At 38.7% G+C, this 19,341-nt stretch overlaps 3 protein-coding genes across 3 annotated transcripts in view; all 3 read left to right on the top strand.

Moving 5' to 3' along the window:
• LOC140943727 (ATP-dependent RNA helicase DDX19A-like) overlaps window positions 1-19,341 on the top strand; it is a 112,161-nt gene that overhangs the window by 13,286 nt on the left and 79,534 nt on the right. The gene's annotated exons all lie outside the window — the stretch shown is intronic.
• On the top strand, window positions 4,992-7,633 carry LOC140943638 (uncharacterized). The gene has a single exon (XM_073392763.1). The coding sequence runs from the start codon at window positions 5,098-5,100 to the stop codon at window positions 6,562-6,564; it is 1,467 nt and encodes a 488-aa protein (XP_073248864.1). The 5' UTR covers window positions 4,992-5,097; the 3' UTR covers window positions 6,565-7,633.
• LOC140943649 (uncharacterized) lies at window positions 14,846-17,660 on the top strand. The gene has a single exon (XM_073392774.1). It carries the CDS (start codon window positions 15,528-15,530, stop codon window positions 17,019-17,021), a length of 1,494 nt encoding a protein of 497 aa, XP_073248875.1. The 5' UTR covers window positions 14,846-15,527; the 3' UTR covers window positions 17,022-17,660.

Consider the following 19,341-nt stretch of genomic DNA (forward strand, 5'->3'; position numbering starts at 1 on the left):
TGACAGCGAAAATAGAATGAAAATGATTTTCCTGCTCCCTCTTCGTGCGCGCCCTTGTCATCCCCCCAGCCAAAAAGCCACTAACATGCGTGAACGTACTTGTACAGTGGAATGGTAGTTCCTAACAAAATGATAATTTTTTAAATACATGTGGAGACATTGAACGGAGGAGAGGCTTCACATCTAGAAAGGATAACCTGGCCTCGTTACCTGTTTTATACTTCAGAATGAATGTCGCGTGCGGTTTTTTGAGTGCTCCAAAGTGATGTAGTCTTAATATTTAGGTGACGAAAAAAATTGCGACAGACAATAGTTCATGCTTTGTAGAGCAGAACAACAGTTCTAAGAAAACCAGGATATTAAATCAAAATGTCAAACAATTCAATGGACTCTGTTTAATTGGTAAGGCATTACGTGGGATGGGTTCTTTGAAAATCCGATTCAAAATACCGCATGGCTAACAACAAGCTTTATAGAGTATTTCAAACTCAATCCCGGACTTTTCCATGGATGTAAAGACCTTGCTGGACAATCTTCATGATGAAGTATCGTGTTCTGTGTGTATGTGTACATTCAATGATCCAAAACAGTTGCCTTGTTTGCACAGTTTCTGTCTTAACTGCCTGAACGGAATTCAACGAACGAGCGGCCTCCATGGCAAAATAACATGCCCCGAGTGCAGGAGACAGTTTCAAATACCTGGAAACGGAAATCCCAGCGAACTTCTCACCAATGTTCGTATCAACAGTTTGCTAGATGTCTTGGCAATTAAAGAGTGCAGTACAGCTAACGTGAAATGCAGAAATTGCGACAAGCGCAGCGCCCAGACCTTATATTGTTTCCAGTGTTGTTCTTTCTGGTGCGAGCAATGTATTTTAGGACATAACATAATACGCACCAATAAAGAACACAAAACTCTTGCACTGAAGCATTTTCAGGATCAAGACTTCGAGGCTGTGTTAAAGCGACCAGCATTTTGCCAGAAGAAACACCATGAAAAAGAAGAACTGAAATTCTTTTGCAAGGGTTGTAAAGTCGCCATTTGTAACACTTGCGCTGTAACGCTTCATGAAGGTCATGGTAAAATACCCTTGCAAGAAGCTACAGATGCGCGCAAGATACAGATCAACTCCGTGATTTCTTCCTTGAAAGATAAAATGGTGGAAAAAAGAAAGGAAGTCAAAAAATTCCTACAAAAGAGCATGGAAGTGCAAGCACAAGTAGCCGACGTAAAAAGCCAAGTTCAGACGAATGTAAACAAAATGATTGCAATCATCGAAGCGAGGAAACAGGAGGTTTATGAAGCGGTGGATAATCAAGCGAAAAAATCACTTGAAACACTTTCTCAGAAAAAAGGCGAGGTTGAAAATCACGTGAAAATGATTGAATCAGCAATTGAACAAACTGAATCTCTGATGAAACGAAACTTTAGTACAGAAATCCTTGGATTCAATGAAACATTTGATAAAATCCTACAGGAACAGGGCACCCAAGAAAACCGTGACACAGAGTGTCTTCCTCGGTTTCGTTTTACTAAAAGTGAAAAACTGATTAACGTGTTGAACAGTGAAGGTATAGGTAATGTAAAAACTGTTTTTAGCGCAACTAAATTGCAACAATCAGGTAAAGAAAGTAGTAAAGTAATTGCTAGGACTAAAGGGGTAAATGTTCGTGACAGTCCTCTTGAGGCTCAAGTACAAACCAAGCGTTACATTCCTGTGCTATCATTTGGACAAGGAGGTGAATCTGTTGGAATGCTTAACGAGCCTTGGGGGGTGGCAGTGGATGATCATGATGTAATTGTTGTGACTGAAATCTTGAACCACAGGGTTTCAGTCTTCCGTAGTGACGGTACCTACTTAAGATCGTTTGGTAAAAAAGGTCAGAATAATGGTGAGTTTGCTGAACCTTCTGGGATCGCTTTTGATAGTCTTGGCAATATTGTAGTGACAGACTGTGAAAACCATAGGGTTCAAGTCTTTGATAGAAAAGGTAAGTTTCTTCGTACGTTTGGCCAAAATGGAATTCTTGATCACCAGCTTAAAAGACCTGAAGGATTATCAATAAACGGCAACGGTGATATTATTGTTACTGATAAAGGTAACAAACTAATCAAGATATTCTCTTCTAGTGGCGAGTATTTACGTAAATTTGGTGGAGTAGGTTCTTTGGTCAATCCATATCACTGTATCCAACACGGGCAATATTTTATAGTCACAGACTATGGTGATGATTCCATTAAAATGTTTGATCTTGAAGGAAAGTTTATTTCTAAATTTGGAAAACGGGGAAACAAGGATGGAGAGTTCAATAAGCCCTCTTACTTGTCAGTTAACAAAAAAGGATTGTTAATGGTCTGTGATGAAAGTAATCACAGAGTTCAGGTTTTTGAACTGACGAGTGGAAAGTTTGTTACAAAGTTTGGAAGTGAAGGTAGTGGGAGAGGAGAGTTTATTTTTCCCGTTTCTACAGCAAGTCTTAGTGATGGTAGGATAGTTGTGAGTGATAGGAATAACTATCGAATCCAGATATTTGACCAAATATGATATGATCTTATTCTAAGAAATGCATTATTCCTTAAAAGTTTGATCTACTATCGATCTACAATTACTCATATTGTCGGAAGAAAAACATTTTTGACGTAGTTTAGTTTCTTGATCTACTTTACCTAACACAGTAAAAACCCACGACTAAAAATCTGGTTTTTAAGAACCTGTTAGGCTAAAATTTGACACTTACGCCGCCTCTATATACAAGAACCTGTTATGCGTAAAATTTGAAACAGGTTCTTTGACTAAAATCTATAACAAAAGTTCTGAACACTTGGGCAAATAAGATAAGTCAACATTCAGGATTCTCTTGCGTTGGAGACATTGGGTGCCTTATTACTCGACATGCAATTGTAATGGTATTTACAGTCTTACCAAAGGAACAAGCCGAATACCACTAAATAGTCTTAGCTAAATGGTATTTAGTATAATGGTATAATGGAAATAACATCCTATTTAAAAACCTAAACAGTCTAAATTTGTGTTAATTACTATCTGTGTAAGAACCTGTTTAGGCTAACCAGAGTCGGAAAATGCAGGTTCTTCGGGCAGGTGTTTACTGTAGGATACATCGCTTGTTGTTGCTGTTTTCCCTTAGTTGACCTAACTCATATTATTATGTAAAAACCCAACTTGAAATTGCAGGTCAGTGGCCCGTTTCTCGAAAGTCCCGAGAATGTTTCGGGCCTCAAAAGCTGTTTTATGCTTAATGTGTTTGCATTTAAGATCAAAGTGTCAATAACTTTGAAGATGATATATGAAAGTATCAGTTAACAAAGCAAAATTGACCGGTTTGTGAGCTCGGACTGAACTGTGCTGTTATAGATTCAACAGGTTTTGATTTCGGACCCAAAAGTTACCGGGCCTTTTGAGAAACGGGCCGCAAGTGTGTTCAATAGGTATGATATATTTTACAGGAGGGTTATCATTTTTAATACACTTTAACTTGTTCAATAGCAAAACCAGCCTCTGGTTCACATTTTTGTACTAAACTGCTCAGACTGAAGAAGAGCAAAGTTGCAGGCTTTTTTACCTACTTTTCTAGTAATATTAAATGGTAAAAAAGAGCGCAAAGTTTCTCCGATGCGTTTTAGTGTGTACTATTTTTTCCTCTACATATTAAACAATGGACCATGCAGTGTATTTGTTTTTGTAGTTTCTTGTATAATGTGTGCCAATATGTAGAACATTAGACCGCGAACTATAGCTTAATTTTTTCCAGAGAATCAGTAGGATAAAAGCGGCGAGGTGCAAGTCATGAGACGCGAGAATCGAGTGAGATCAGTCGTCTCGGCCGATGTTTTCGCTTCTTGCCTGACGCTCGTGTGCTACCTGTGCCATCTCCTTAACTTTTGAAGAAAAGTTAGAAACTGCTGGCAATTTAATACATGACAAAAGATTTCAAAAAGTGTAGTGATTCTGAATCATTTAAGTGAAAGTGAAAACTATATTCAGTCACCACAGCCATTGTCAAATGATATAATAACTATTTAAAAAAAACTTTGTGTTAATTATAGTGTTATGGCTATTATGCTACCTATAAATGTGAAAATCTGAGCGTAATGATGTAATACATGCAAACATGTACTAAACTTCAATTCGCATTTTAAAATTTCCTCGGTTTGTGTCACTGATAAATTTTTACCCTAGTATCTTACTTTCCCTTGCTGAGATTTTGCAAAACCTAAAACAAAAAATTCGTTGTACTTTCTCAAAAGAAAGCACAAGGCTACATCGATAGGGCGCTAAAATTTTCATTCAAAAACATCCCTGTCAAAATTACGTGACCAGTTTGGCGTGTATCTATTTTTCCGGGAGACTGGAAACTCGCGAACTTTGTACCCATTTTCAAGAAGGAAAGAGAGACTTTGTGGAGAATTACAGCGCTATTTCCCTTCTCTCTGTCATCTACAATAAAAGTTCTCGAACGCTGTGTTCTGGCGGGTCTACGAGATCATATATTCCACCTCATCAGTCGCGAACAGCATGGCTTTTTAGCTGGTAGATCTTGTGTGACTCAGCTCACAAGTGTCTTACATTACATTGGCGGTCAACTCGACGCCGTTAAACAAATAGCCATTATATATCTTGACATGAGTAAGGCATTCGACAAAGTGGATCACACCAAGTTACTTTTGGAAGGTTGCACCAATACGGCATTACTGGCAAACTTCACGATTGGTTCCGTTCATACTTACAGGAACGCAAGCAACAGGTTACGACAAGGGTCCCTACTAAGGCCGATATTGTTTCCGTTGTTTGTGGGTGATCTACCAAACACTGTTAAGACATCGAGAGTTGCCTGTTATGCCGATGATACTAAGAATTTCAAGAGCATCGATTCCATCACAGACTGTTATGCCTTGCAATCTGATCGCAACGATCTTGTCAGTTGGTCTGAATCATCTGGGCTCATATTCAATCAGTCCAAGTGAAAATTTGTCAGAAGAAACATCATGAAAAAAAAGAACTGAAGTTCTTTTGTAGGGGCTGTAAAGTCGCCATTTGCAACACTTGCGCTGTAACACTTCATGAAGGTCATGGTAAGATGCCCTTGCAAGAAGCTGCAGATGCGTGCAAGATACATATCAACTCCACGATTTCTTCCTTGAAAGATAAAATGGTGGAAAAGAGAAAGGAAGTCGAACAACTCAATCAAAAGAGCATGGAAGTTCAAGCGCAAGTAGCCGACGTAAAACGCCAAGTGCAGACGAATGTAGACCAAATGATTGCAATCATCGAAGCGAGGAAACAGGATGTTTTCAACGCGGTCGAATATCAAGCGAAAAAATCACTTGAATCACTTTCACAGAAAAAAGGCGAAGTTGAAAATCAAGAGAAAATAATTGAATCAGCAATTAGACGAACTGAATTTCTGATGAAACGGAACTTTAGTACAGAAATTCTTGGATTCAATGAAACATTTGATAAAATCCTACAGGAACAGCACACCCAAGGAAACCGTGACACTGAATGTACTCCACGGTTTAGTTTCACTAAAAGTGAAAAACTGATTAACGTGTTGAACAGTGAAGGTATAGGTAATGTAAAAATTGTTTTTAGCGAATCTAAAGGGCAAAAATTAGGGGTTAAACGCACGGCAAGCAGTGAAGCAATTACTGGGAATAAAAGGCCAAATGTTCGTGACAGTCCGCTTGAGGCTCAGGTACAGACTAGGCGTTACATTCCTGTGCTATCATTTGGACGAGAAGGTAAGTCTGTTGGAATGCTTAAAGGGCCCTGGGGGGTGGCAGTGAATGACCATGATGAAATTGCTGTGGCTGAACTCCTCAACCACAGGGTTTCAGTGTTTAGTAGTGACGGTACCCACTTAAGATCGTTTGGTAGCGAGGGTCAGAATAATGGTGAGTTTAATCAACCTTCAGGGATCGCTTTTGACAGTCTTGGTAACATTGTAGTGACAGACTGTAAAAACCACAGGGTGCAAGTCTTTGATAGAAATGGAAAGTTTCTCCATAGGTTTGGTGAGTGCGGAAGTCTTGATCACCAGCTTTTGAACCCTGCAGGTCTATCAATAAACGGCAACTGTGATATTATTGTTACTGATGTCCATAACCAATTAATCAAGATATTCTCTTCTAGTGGGGAGTATTTATGTAAATTTGGTGGAGCAGGTTTTTTGGTCGAACCCTATCACTGTATCCAACACGGTCAATATTTTATAGTCTCAGACCATGGTGACGATTCCATTAAAATGTTTGATCTTGAAGGAAAGTTTATTTCTAAATTTGGAAAACGTCGGGAGAGGGATGGACAGTTCAATAAACCCCGTTATTTGTCAGTTGACAAAGAAGGATTGCTAATGGTCTGTGATTCATACAATCACAGAGTTCAGGTATTTGAACTGAGTGGAAGGTTTGTTACAAAGTTTAGAAGTGAAGGTAGCGAGAGAGGAGAGTTTAAGCATCCAGTTTCTACAGCAAGTCTTAGTGATGGGCGGATAGTTGTGAGCGATAAGGATAACCATCGAATCCAGATATTTGACCAAATATGATATGATTTTATCCTTAGAAATGCAGCTACTTAAAATTGTGATCTACTGTTAATCGATCTACAATTACTCATGTGTTCGGAAGAAAAACATTTTGGACGTAGTTTAGTTTCTTAAGGAACAAGCTGAATACCACTGAAACACTACTTTTCAGCTATGATATATTTTTAGTTTTTCTTCAGAAAATAACATCCTATTTAAGAACCTAAGTAGCCTAAATTTGTGCTAATTACCATTTGTGTAACAACCTGTTGTTGGGCCAGAAAATGCAGGTTCTTCGGGTAGGTGTTTACTGTTGGAGAATCTCTTGTTGTTGCTGTTTTCCCTTAGCTGACGTAAAAACTTAACTTGAAATTGGGGGTCAGTGGCGCACCGTTTCTCGAAAGTCCCGAGAATGTTTTGGGCCTTAAAAGCTGTTTTATGTCAATAACTTTGAAGATGATACAATGAAAGTATCAGTTAATAAAGTAAAATTGACCGGTTTGTGAGCTCGGACTGAACAATGCTGCTATAAATTCAACAGGTTTTGATTTCAAATTGTTTTCGGACCCAAAAGTTACCGGCCGTTCGAGAAACGGGCCTCAAGAGAGTTCAATTGGTAGATATATTTTACAGGAGAATTTTCATTTTAAATGCATTTTAACTTGTTCAATAGCAAAACCAGCCTGTGGTTCACATTTCTGTACCAAACTGCTCAGACAGAAGTAGTCCAATTTCAGGCTTTTTTACTTAGTATACTTTTCTAGTAATATTAATTAAATGGTAGACTTGACACTCTCAAAAAGAGCACAAAGTTTCTCCGAAAGGCGCTTTAGTGTGTATCATTTTTTCATCTACTTATTAACAATGGACCAGTGTATTTGTTTTTGTAGTTTCTTGTATAATGTGTGCCAATATGTACGAACAATCGCTTAATTTTCTTTAGAGAATCAGTAGGATGCAAGCGGCGAGTTGCAAGTCGTGAGACGCGAGAATCGAGTGAAATCAGTCTTCGTGGCCGATGTTTTCGCTTCTTCCCTAACGTTCGTGTGCTGCTTGGGCCATCTCCTTAACTTTTGAAGAAAAGTATTTAACTGCTGGCAATTTAATACACGACAAAGGAATTTTAAAAAGTGTAGGTTCTTAATGTTTCGAGTTAATGTGAAAATTATAAGCCACCACAGCAATTGACAAATGATATAAGAACCATTAAAAAAAACCTTGTATTAGTCGTAGTGTGATGGCTATTATGCTATAAATGTGAAAAATCTAAGCGTGATGATGTAATACATGTCACTTTGTAATAACCTTCAATTCGCATTTTAAAATTTGCTTGGTTTGTCTCACTGATACATTTTTACCCTAGTGTTTATTATAACTTACCCTTACAAATTTCAGAGATTTTGGAAAAACTAAAACAAAAAATTCGTTGTACTTTCTTAAAAAAGAAAGTACACGGCTAGATAGAGCGATAAAATTTTCATTCAAAAATTCCCAGTGTCAAATTACGTGACCAGTTCGGCGTGTATCCAAGCCCTTTTTAACCGAATCACGTCGATTCTTTAAGTTCTCTTCAGTCTGAGTTCTCTTTTAAAATTTCAAATGAGTTAATGCTACGCGGGGCGTGGCCTGCTAGCAGCTTCTCTGGTAAGGGACTCAACGGTATAACTTCGAGAGTTTTGACAATCGGCAAAGACCAAAATATTAATCCTTAGGGTGTTAATCCTCGGTTAAAAAGCCAAAGGGAAATCCGTTGCAAAATCTTAAAACGAAGTGTCTGCTGGCGCGGGCATTAAGGGGCGTTGTTCAATGCTAATGCTACTAAGAGTGGAGTGGGTGAGGTGTGAATTAACCTGCGATCAGGTGGTCCTTCTTCCTTTTATGTTTTAGAGGCGAGAGGAAAAGGACGCCGTTCTATTTTCCCCTTTCACCGAAAAAAAGCCTGATCGCGGATTAGGTGTGAATGGGTTTAAGAAGAAACGAAGGAAAGAGGACTTCATCGCAGTCTATACCAGAATACCTCGGCCCGCACTTCGAAATAACAGACCGTCGAGCTTTGTTATTAAAAAAAGCTGGATTATTTTTTGTGGATATGTAATTAAGTCCGAGGTATAAAATGATGTCTTCCAGATCTTCAAGGGTAAAGTCATCTGCCTCCTTGTGGACATGTGTCTTTAGGATGGATGCTCTGTCTGTTAATTTGAATAAATAAATAGCCATTTGAATATTTAACAATTATTCCTCGAGCCCGAATAGGCTATTGACTCAGAGGCCATAACGGCGAGAGAAATAATTGTTTTAGTAAATCCAACTAGTTGGTCAAAAATATAAAGAATAAATTCTAGCTAGTTAAAGCTAGACTTTAATCGCTATTAGTGGGCCATAACATATACCCTAGTAGTAGCTCAACCAATCAGAATGCAGCATTGATAATAGACCACTTGTTGGATTTTACTAAAAGAATATATTCTTCTCTAGAACAAGCATTTGAGTTATGCTGGAGCTCGTTCGCAAATAAACACAAAACTTTACCAAAATCGACCAGGAGAAACATAAAATCGAACAAATTTGCATTCTAAACCCCAAGTCTACCAGATTAAATATGTAAACATTGATTTATAATTACGTCATCAGTATGGAGTTTATGTCACTGAGACGGAGACGTTCCTCCTGGCAAAACGTCCTGAGCAGCGAGGAACGAAGGGAAAGGGCTGTTTTCGCAGGCTAGCCTGTCAGCCTGTCCTGTCTGCCTGTCTGTCTATCTACCTATCTATCTCTCTGACTAGGACCAAGGAGTAACACAGTCAGTCAGGAGCCCAGGCTGTTTGATTCCCAGGTGTGACCTACTCGATACTTTTTTCGGCTTCTTTCCTTTCCGTGGAGTTAAAGTAGCTTTTAATACCCGTCTGAAAAAGAAGCACCTGATGGAGGAGGGTGGTAAAATAAGCGCACGGCTCGCGCAGCCTCAGTTTAGTCAGTCTTTTGTGTATGTGCTATTAAGTGTTACCAGCCTTTCACAAACTGAGTGGGTTTTCATCCATCCGTTCTTCCGTCAATAGGGAGGTTAAGAAACAACAAGGTGACAGGTACGAAGACGTCACTTAAAAAGTAAAGTCGCGCTGCTTCAAACCATATGGCGCTTATTCTATCTCTTTCAGTTCGTCAAATGTTGGCAGTTTTTTCTGGAGTTGAATACTATTTCAGGAAAAGAAAGCAAACTCGTTGTCTTGTGTTCACATTCTCAACAAAACGTGAAATTAGGCATTTTCACGTCGTAGTCGTGCAGTGACGGCAAAGAAATGTACGTGATGTACGTGCAGAGTTGTTGTTTTGCCGATCTAAACCTTTAACTCTTTTTTACCGTTCTCGTTGACGTCGCCGTCGTCGTTGCTTTAGCTCCCTAACATCAACATAGCATCTGCATACAATGCTTTATTAATTTGGGTAAAACATTTTTCCGAATTTCTCGCATATGAAATATAGCACAGATCTTATTCTTGCCGAGGTTTTTTGTATATTTATCTTCTTTCATTTCCTAGATTCTGGACTTCCTGTATTGAATGGTTTGCATTTTTATTTTCGATGGCGTGACAGTGAAAATAGAATGAAAATGATTTTCCTGCTCCCTCTTCCTGCGCGCCCTTGTCATCCCCCCAGCCAAAAAGCTACTGACATGCGTGAATGTACTGGTACAGTGGAATGGTAGTTCCTAACAAAGTGATAATTTTTTAAATACATGTGGAGACATTGAACGGAGGAGAGGCTTCACATCTAGAAAGGATAACCTCGCCTCGTTACCTGTTTTATACTTCAGAATGAATGTCGCGTGCGGGTTTTTGACTGCTTTAAAGTGATGTAGTCTTAGTATTTAGCTGCCGAAAAAAATTGTGACAGACAATAGTTCATGCTTTGTAGAGCAGAACAACAGTTCTAAGAAAACCAGGATATTACGTCAAAACGTCAAACAATTCAATGGACTTTGTTTAATTGGTAAGGCATTACGTATATACGTGGGATGGGTTCTTTGAAAATCCGATTCAAAACACCGCATGGCCAACAACAAGCTTTATAGAGTATTTTAAACACACTCCCGACCTTTTCCATGGATATACAGACCTTGCTGGACATTCGTCATGATGAAGTATCCTGTTCTGTGTGTATGTGTACATTCACTGATCCAAAGCAGTTGCCTTGTTTGCACAGTTTCTGTCTTAACTGCCTGAACGGAATTCAACGAACGAGCGGCCTCCATGGCAAAATTACATGCCCCGAGTGTAGCAGACAGTTTCAAATACCTGGAAACGGAAATCCCAGCGAACTTCCCACCAATTTTCGTATCAACAGTTTGCTAGATGTCTTGGCAATTAAAGAGTGCAGTACAGCTAACGTGAAATGCGAAAATTGCGACAAGTGCAGCGCCCAGACCTTGTATTGTTTCCAGTGTTGTTCTTTCTGGTGCGAGGAATGTATTTTAGGACATAACATAATACGCACCAATAAAGAACACAAAACTCTTGCACTGAAGCATTTTCAGGATCAAGACTTCGAGGCTGTGTTAAAGCGACCAGCATTTTGCCAGAAGAAACACCATGAAAATGAAGAACTGAAGTTCTTTTGCAATGGCTATAAAGTCGCCATTTGTAACACTTGCGCTGTAACGCTTCATGAAGGTCATGGTAAGATGCCCTTGCAGGAAGCTACAGATGCGCGCAAGATACAGATCAACTCCATGATTTCTTCCTTGAAAGATAAAATGGTGGAAAAAAGAAAGGAAGTCGATCAATTCAACCAAAAGAGCATGGAAGTTCAAGCGCAAGTAGCCGACGTAAAAAGCCAAGTTCAGACGAATGTAGACCAAATGATTGCAATCATTGAAGCGAGGAAACAGAATGTTTTTGATGCGGTCGATTATGAAGCGAAAATATCACTTCAATCACTTTCACAGAAAAAAGACGAAGTTGAAAATCAAGTGAAAATAATTGAATCAGCAATTGAACAAGCTGAATCTTTGATGAAACGAAACTTTAGTACAGAAATTCTTGGATTCAGTGAAACATTTGATGCAATCCTAGAGGAACAGGGAGCCCAAGGAAACCGTGACACTGAATTTATTCCTGGGTTTAGTTTCACTAAAAGTGAAAAACTGATTAACGTTTTGAACAGTGAAGGTATAGGTAATGTAAAAACCGTTTTTAGCGAATTTAAAGCTCAACAATCAGGGGTTAAACGCAGAGCAAGCAGTGAGGCAATTGCTGGGAATAAAAGGCCAAATGTTCGTGACAGTCCTCTTGAGGCTCAGGTACAGACTAAGCGTTACATTCCTGTGCTATCATTTGGACGAGAAGGTGGGTCTGTTGGAATGCTTAAAGATCCCTGGGGGGTGGCAGTGAATGACCATGATGAAATTGCTGTGACTGAGCTCCATAACGCAAGAGTTTCAGTGTTTAGTAGTGACGGTACCCACTTAAGATCGTTTGGTAAAAGAGGTAACAATAATGGTGAGTTAAATGCACCTTCAGGGATCGCTTTTGATAGTCTTAGCAATATTGTAGTGACAGACTGTAATAACCACAGGGTGCAAGTTTTTGATACAAATGGTAAGTTTCTTCGTAAGTTTGGTGAATATGGACTTCTTGATCACCAGCTTAACTACCCTGAAGGTTTATCAATAAACGGACACGGTGATATTATTGTTGCTGATAAAGGTAACAAATTGATCAAGATCTTCTCTTCTAGAGGGGAGTATATACGAAAATTTGGTGGAACAGGTTCTTTGGTCAAACCCTATCACTGTATCCAACACGGTCATTATTTTATAGTCTCAGACTATGGTGATCAATCTATCAAAATGTTTGATATCGAAGGAAATATTATTTCTAAATTTGGAAAACAGGGGAAAAAGGATAGAAAGTTCATTAAGCCCAGTTATTTGTTAGTTAACAAACAAGGATTGCTAATGGTCTGTGATTCAGGAAATCACAGAGTACAGGTATTTGAACTGAGAGGAAAGTTTGTTACAAAATTTGGAAGTAAAGGTAGCGAGAGAGGAGAGTTTAATTTTCCTCCTTCTACAGCAAGTCTTAGTGATGGGAGGATAGTTGTGAGTGATACGAATAACCATCGAATCCAGATATTTGACCAAATATGATATGATCTTATTCTTAAAAATGCAATTACTTAAAAGTGTGATCTACTATTGATATACAATTACTCGTGTTTGCGGAAAAAAAAAAAAAACATTTTTGACGTAGTTTAGTTTCTTGATCTTTCATACATAATACAGCAAAATCCCGCGACTGAAGATGTGATTTTTAAGAACCTGTTAGGCTAAAATCTGACAGTTAGGTCAGTTAGGGCCACCTTAAGAACCTGTTAAGCCTCAAGTTTGAAGCAGGTTCTTTCGCTAAAATCTATAAACATAACTGAATTATGAACACTTGGGCAAATAAGATAAGTCATCATTAAGGATCCTCGTTGAAGACATCAGGTGCTCCAAATGCAATTGTAATGGTATTACAGTCTTACCAAAGGAACAAGCCGAATACCACTAAATACTCTTTTTAGCTATATAATGTCTTTTTAGTTTTTCTTCAGAAAATAACATCCTATTTAAGAACCTAAATAGCCTAAATTTGTGCTAATTACCATTTATGTAAGAACCTGTTTAGGCTAACTTGGGCTAGAAAATGCAAGTTCTTCTGGCAGGTGTTTACTGTAGGAGAATCTCTTGTTATTGCTGTTTTACCTCAACTGACCTTACTCATATTATAATGTAAAAACTTAACTTGAAATTGAGGGTCAGTGGCGCGCCGTTTCTCGAAAGTCCGGAGAATGTTTTGGGCCTTAAAAGCTGTTTTATGCTTGCAGTGTTTGCATTTAACATCAAAGTGTCAATAACTTTGAAGATGATCGGCAATGAAAGTATCAGTTAACAAAGTAAAATTGTGAGCTCGGACTGAACTGTGCTGCTACAAATTCAACAGGTTTTGATTTCAAATTTTTTTCGGACACAAAAGTTACCGGGCCTTTCGAGAAACGGGCGGCAAGAGTGTTCAATTGGTTAGCCTGAGTATCAGGCCTTCGCTTCCATCTTTCCCCTTTTCCCCCAGAAACGTCTGATACTCAGGCTATCAATTGGTAAATATATTTTACAGGAGGGTTTTCATTTTAAATGCATTTTAACTTGTTCAATAGCAAAACCAGCCTGTGGTTCACATTTTTGTACTTAACTACTTACACAGAAGTAGACCAGTTTCAGGCTTTTTTAGTTATTTTTCTAGTAATATTAAATGGTACTTGATACTCTCAATAGCGCACAACGTTTCTCCGATGCGTTTTAGTGTATATCACTTTTTCATCTACTTATTAAACAATGGACCAGTGTATTTGTTTTTGTGGTTTCTTGTGTAATGTGTGCCAATATGTAGAACAATAGACCGCGAAAAATCGCTTAATTTTCTTCAGAGAATCAGCAGGATACAAGAGGCGAATTGCAAGTCGTGAGACGAGAGAATCGAGTGAGATTAGTCTTCTCGGCCGATGTTTTCGCTTCTTACCTGACGCTCATGTGCCATATGTGCCATCTCCTTAACGTTTGAAGAAAAGTAATAAACTGCTGGCAATTTAATACATGACAGTAGATTTTTAAAAAGTGTAGATTCTTAATGTTTCGAGTTAATGTGAAAATTATAAGCCACCCCAGCAATTGTCAAATGATATAAGAACCATTAAAAAAACCTTGTATTAGTCGTAGTGTGATGGCTATTATGCTATAAATGTGAAAATCTAAGCGTGATGATGTAATACATGTAAATTTGTAATAAACTTTAATTAGCATTTTAAAATTTGCTTGGTTTGTCTCACTGATAAATGTTTATCCTTACTTGCCCTTACAGATTTTGCAAAAACAAAAACAAAAAATTCGTTGTAAAGAACAGTACAGCTAGATAGGACGATAAAATTTTCATTCAAAAATTTCCCTGTCAAAATTACGTGACCAGTTTGGCGTGTATCTAAGCCCTTTTTAACCGAATCACGTTGATTCTTCAAGTTCTTCGAGAAATGTTACAAGTTGTAACATTCAGTCAAATACGTTAATCCCACAAGGGGCATGACCTGCCAGCAGCTTCTCTGGTAAGGGAGCCAACGGCATAACTTCCAGATTTTTGCACTATCGGCAAACATGTAATCATAGAAAAACGTTTCCGTTAGATTTAACCCTTCAAGGAAGAGGAAGAGTTCGATAACACTTCTCTTCTTTAACTTTAGTTTTCCCCTCAGTCAATTCCGGTGTGTGGCATGGGTCAAATGGAAAAAAAGCTATTGTTTTTCCGCGGCATTGCCATTTCTTTAATCGTCAAATACAAGCCTTCATTATTTCAAAACGTAGTTTGTTCACGATCTTTTGCCATGGATCTAAAGACCTTGCTGGACAATCTTCATGATGAGGTATCCTGTTCTGTGTGTATTTGCACATTTACTGATCCAAAGCAGTTGCCTTGTTTTCACAGTTATTGCCTACAATGCCTGAACGATATTCAGCGATCGAGCGGCGTTCAAGGTAAAATTACATGTCCGAGTGTAGGAGATAGTTTCAAATCCCTGGAAACGGAAATCCCAGCGAACTTCCCACTAATTTTCGTATCAACAGTTTGCTAGATGTGTTGACAATTAAAGAGTGCAGTACATCTAACGTGAAATGTGGAAACTGCGACAAGCGCAGCGCCCAGACCTTATATTGCTTCCAGTGCTGTTCTTTCTGGTGCGAAGAATGTATTTTGGGACATAACATAATACGCACCAATAAAGAACACAAAACGCTGGCACTGAAAGATGTTCAAGAACAAGACATCGAGGCCGTGTTACAGCGACCAGCATTTTGCCAGAAGAAACACCATGAGAAAGAAGAGCTCAAGATATTTTGCAAAAATTGTCAAGTCGCCATTTGCAACACTTGTGCTGTAACACTTCATGAACGTCATAACAAAATGCTCTTACAAGAAGCCACCGATGCCCACAAGTTGCATATCAACTCCTTGATTGAATCCTTAACAGAAAAAGCACAGCAAAAACGAAAGGATGTCGAACAATGCAGCAAAGATAGCATGGAAGTGCAAATGCAAATGGCCGAAGTAAAAAGTCAAGTGGCCATGAGTGCGGACCAAATGATTGAAATTATCGAAGAGAGGAAACAGCATGTTTTTGATGCAGTAGATGAACATGCGCAAAAATCACTGGAATCTCTCTTACAGAAAAAAGACGAAGTAGAAAACCAACTAGGAAAAATTGATTCAGCCATTGCACGAACTGAAGCTCTGTTGAAACAAAGTTTCAGTACAGATGTCCTTGGTTTCAATGAAACATTTGATACAATCCTACAGGACTGGGCACCCAAGGAAATCGTGCCTCGACTGAATGTATCAAGATTAATTCCTCGGTTTAGTTTTAATAAACCTGAAAAACTGATTAACGTTTTGAACAGTGAAGGTATAGGTAATGTAAAAACTGTTGTTAGCACAACTAAAGCGCAACAATCACGAACTAAAGGTAAGGAAAGTAATAAAGTAATTGCTGGGAATAATTTAGCAAATGATTGTGACAGTCCTTTCGAGGTTAAGTTACAAACCAGGCGCTTCAGACCTGTGCTATCGTTTGGACAAAAAGGCAAGTCTGTTGGAATGCTTAACCGGCCGTGGGGGGTGGCAGTGAATGATAGTGATGAAATTGCCGTGACTGACTGCTTTAACCACCGTATTTCTGTATTTAGAAGTAACGGTACCCACTTAAGATCGTTTGGCAAGAAAGGTAAGAGCAATGGTGAGTTCCAATACCCCACAGGAATCGCTTTTGATAGTCTTGGCAATAATGTTGTTGCAGAAAATAGTAACCATCGGGTGGAAGTCCTTGATAGGAATGGTAACTTTCTTAGAAAATTTGGGGAACGAGGAAATCTTGATCATCAACTTAATTATCCTCAAGGTTTATCAGTAACCGGCAATGGTGATATTATTGTTGCTAATAGTGTGAACCAACTAATCAAAATATTTTCATCTAATGGGCATTATTTAGGCAAATTTAGAGGGGTAGGTTCTTTGATCAATCCCAATCACTGTATCCAACACGGTCAATATTTTATAGTCCCAGATTATGGTGATCATTCCATCAAAATGTTTGATCTTGGAGGAAAGCTAATTTCAAAATTTGGAAGGGAGGGAAGCAAAGATGGAGAGTTCAATGGGGCCCATTACTTGTCAATTAACAAAGAAGGATTCCTTGCTGTTTGTGATACATTCAATCACAGAATTCAGGTATTTGAACTGAGTAGAAAGTTTGTTACAAAGTTTGGACGTGAAGGTAGCGAGAGGGGAGAGTTTAAGCATCCAAATTCTACAGCAAATCTTAGTGATGGAAAGATAGTTGTGTGTGATAAAGAAAACAACCACATCCAAGTATTTGACTTGATACAGTCAACGCCCTTGTAAGCAACCACCCTTGGTGCACGACAAAGTGGGGTCGCTTACGTGACGTGGGTTTTCACGGGGAAAATCAAGAAAATAAGCTCAAACTGAACTGATTATCGTAATTACATGAAGTTATTATATTACTAGCGAAAACTAGTCAAATAGACAACTGACAATAAAGATTCACATCGAATAACCCATGGAACTGTTGAAAAACATTTTGCATCAATGTAACAATCCCCCTTTTTACCCACAGAAAACAAAAGAACATATGGAATTTCTGGCCTATAAAGTGGTCGCGGTAGCTTAAGAAATTTAAGTAGTGGTCGCTTACGAGAGTCTTTGAAACAGTGTTTGACTGAAAACAAAATGGTTATTTACATACAAAGTGGTCGCTTATGATCATGGGAAGTGGTCGATATAAGAGAGTTGACTGTATGGCATGCTCTAATTTTCAGTAGAAACAACTTACAAGTGTTTCACGTGTTTGAAAAAAATGTTGATGACCTCAGGGTCGTTTAGTTCCTTGATGTTTCCTGTATAGTATGTTGCATCCTTCGTAGTTTCTGTGTTTCGTAATATGTGACCTTTTTCGTAACTTTTAACTACCTAACTCAGCTCAGTAATAAATATTATAGTCAAGTGTTCAAATGATGAATATATTTTGGCAAGAGACTATAAAGGGGACAGAGAGGCCATCCCCCATATACACCCTATTCCATAGGTAATTCGTCTCGAGTTATTTTTAGAATCGGGATAAAGTTACCTCGCGCGAGGCGTGGATGTTTCGTGGAGGTTTCGTATGACCAAACGCCGTGCAAAACATGTCGGGCGAGAGGCAATGGAAGCGTAAAAAGATCGAGAGCATTCCTGAATATTGAAGCGAAATGAGTCGACGCTCACCTGGGAAAAAGGAATCGCTGGACTCTTTGACAACCCGTGAAATCAGTTTAACTCGAAGTTGTCGTAACCTCAGTGCTTTAATAAAATGATAAATTTCGCCGGTCTATTGAAACCGGTCGTTTGTACAATTTAGGGAGTTTAAGATCCAACGACGTGGACGACAACTAGAACATCAAAAAAACAATAGGTTTAATTAGCAAAAAAACAACTTCGCACGTGCAACACACTTTTTTGTTCATTTCTTTCCCGTTTTTGCACGACTACGACGTGAAAATGCCTAATTTCGCGTTTTATGGAGGACGTAAATAAGCAACGACGAAATTTTATTTCTCTTTCTGAGCTTGAATATGGTCCCTTGAAATTCAGCTTTAGGAGGGTTCGCCTACAGTTGACAAAGTAGGTGGGTAGGAATAATCGCTATAAAGACTGAAAAAAATAAACATCAAACCAGAAATTGCGCTCTTCAAACTGTATATTATAAATGATCCTGAGAGAATATTCAGTGTGTTAAGGATTTCCCTGCTCTACTGTTAGCTCTATACAAGAGAGGAAGAGCTTTCGCAGAAATCTCGCTGTAGTCGTTTTCGTCGACAAAAGGAATAGCAAAATCGCTCTCCGCGTCTTCCCCCACTTTGTTCTGCGTCATTTCGTGAAGGACGCGTGGCTCTCAGCGTGGGTCATCCACGCGGAACACATTCGCGCTATGTGATTGGCTGTTGTCTAATCCCCCTTGAGATCTGTGGTGTTAAAAATAACTCGAAACGAATTACCTATGGAATAGGGTGTATATGGGGGATGGCCTCTCTGTACCCTTTATAGTCTCTTGATTTTAGACAACGTTTTCCATTTTTGCACCAGTCAACTTTTTCGAAAGCAAAACTAGACTAGTTCATATTTTTTGTACCAAATTGCTTACAGTCCACGTTTAAGGATGTTTACTTAAAGTTGTTTGTTGGTTCCCAGTAGACATTATATTTCTCAGCAAAACTGTTCTTCCAAGTCCGTTATTTGTTTATCTATGTAAACGAAATGTTATTTTCTGCACTTGTTTGTATCATTTTTGCCAATATATACAACAACAGACTGTAAGCAGTAGGTTTATTTTCTTCACAGATCTGTAGGGCACTAGCTTCGAGCAGCAAGTCGATCGCTAGACGAGAGAAGCGAGGGCGCCAGTCGTCTTGGATGACGCCCTCGCTTTGCAAGTCACGCGCCTTCGCCGCTCGACACTCGCGTATTAATGTGTCACTTTCCAAGCTTTGAACCAAAGTAAAGACTTTTTACCGTTTAGTCTGTAACAAAGATTGTTTTAGATTATGCAGGAGTTAATATGCTAATAATATTATAAGGGCTAAGTCTTTTGATTTTTCATTAGAGCGGTTTTCACTTGACTGTCGAAAGTAATTGAGGAATTGGTTTGGTTTTGGTTTTACTACGC

This window comes from Porites lutea, chromosome 1 (genome assembly GCF_958299795.1).
Source record: "Porites lutea chromosome 1, jaPorLute2.1, whole genome shotgun sequence".
In the NCBI taxonomy this organism is placed as follows: domain Eukaryota; kingdom Metazoa; phylum Cnidaria; class Anthozoa; order Scleractinia; family Poritidae; genus Porites; species Porites lutea.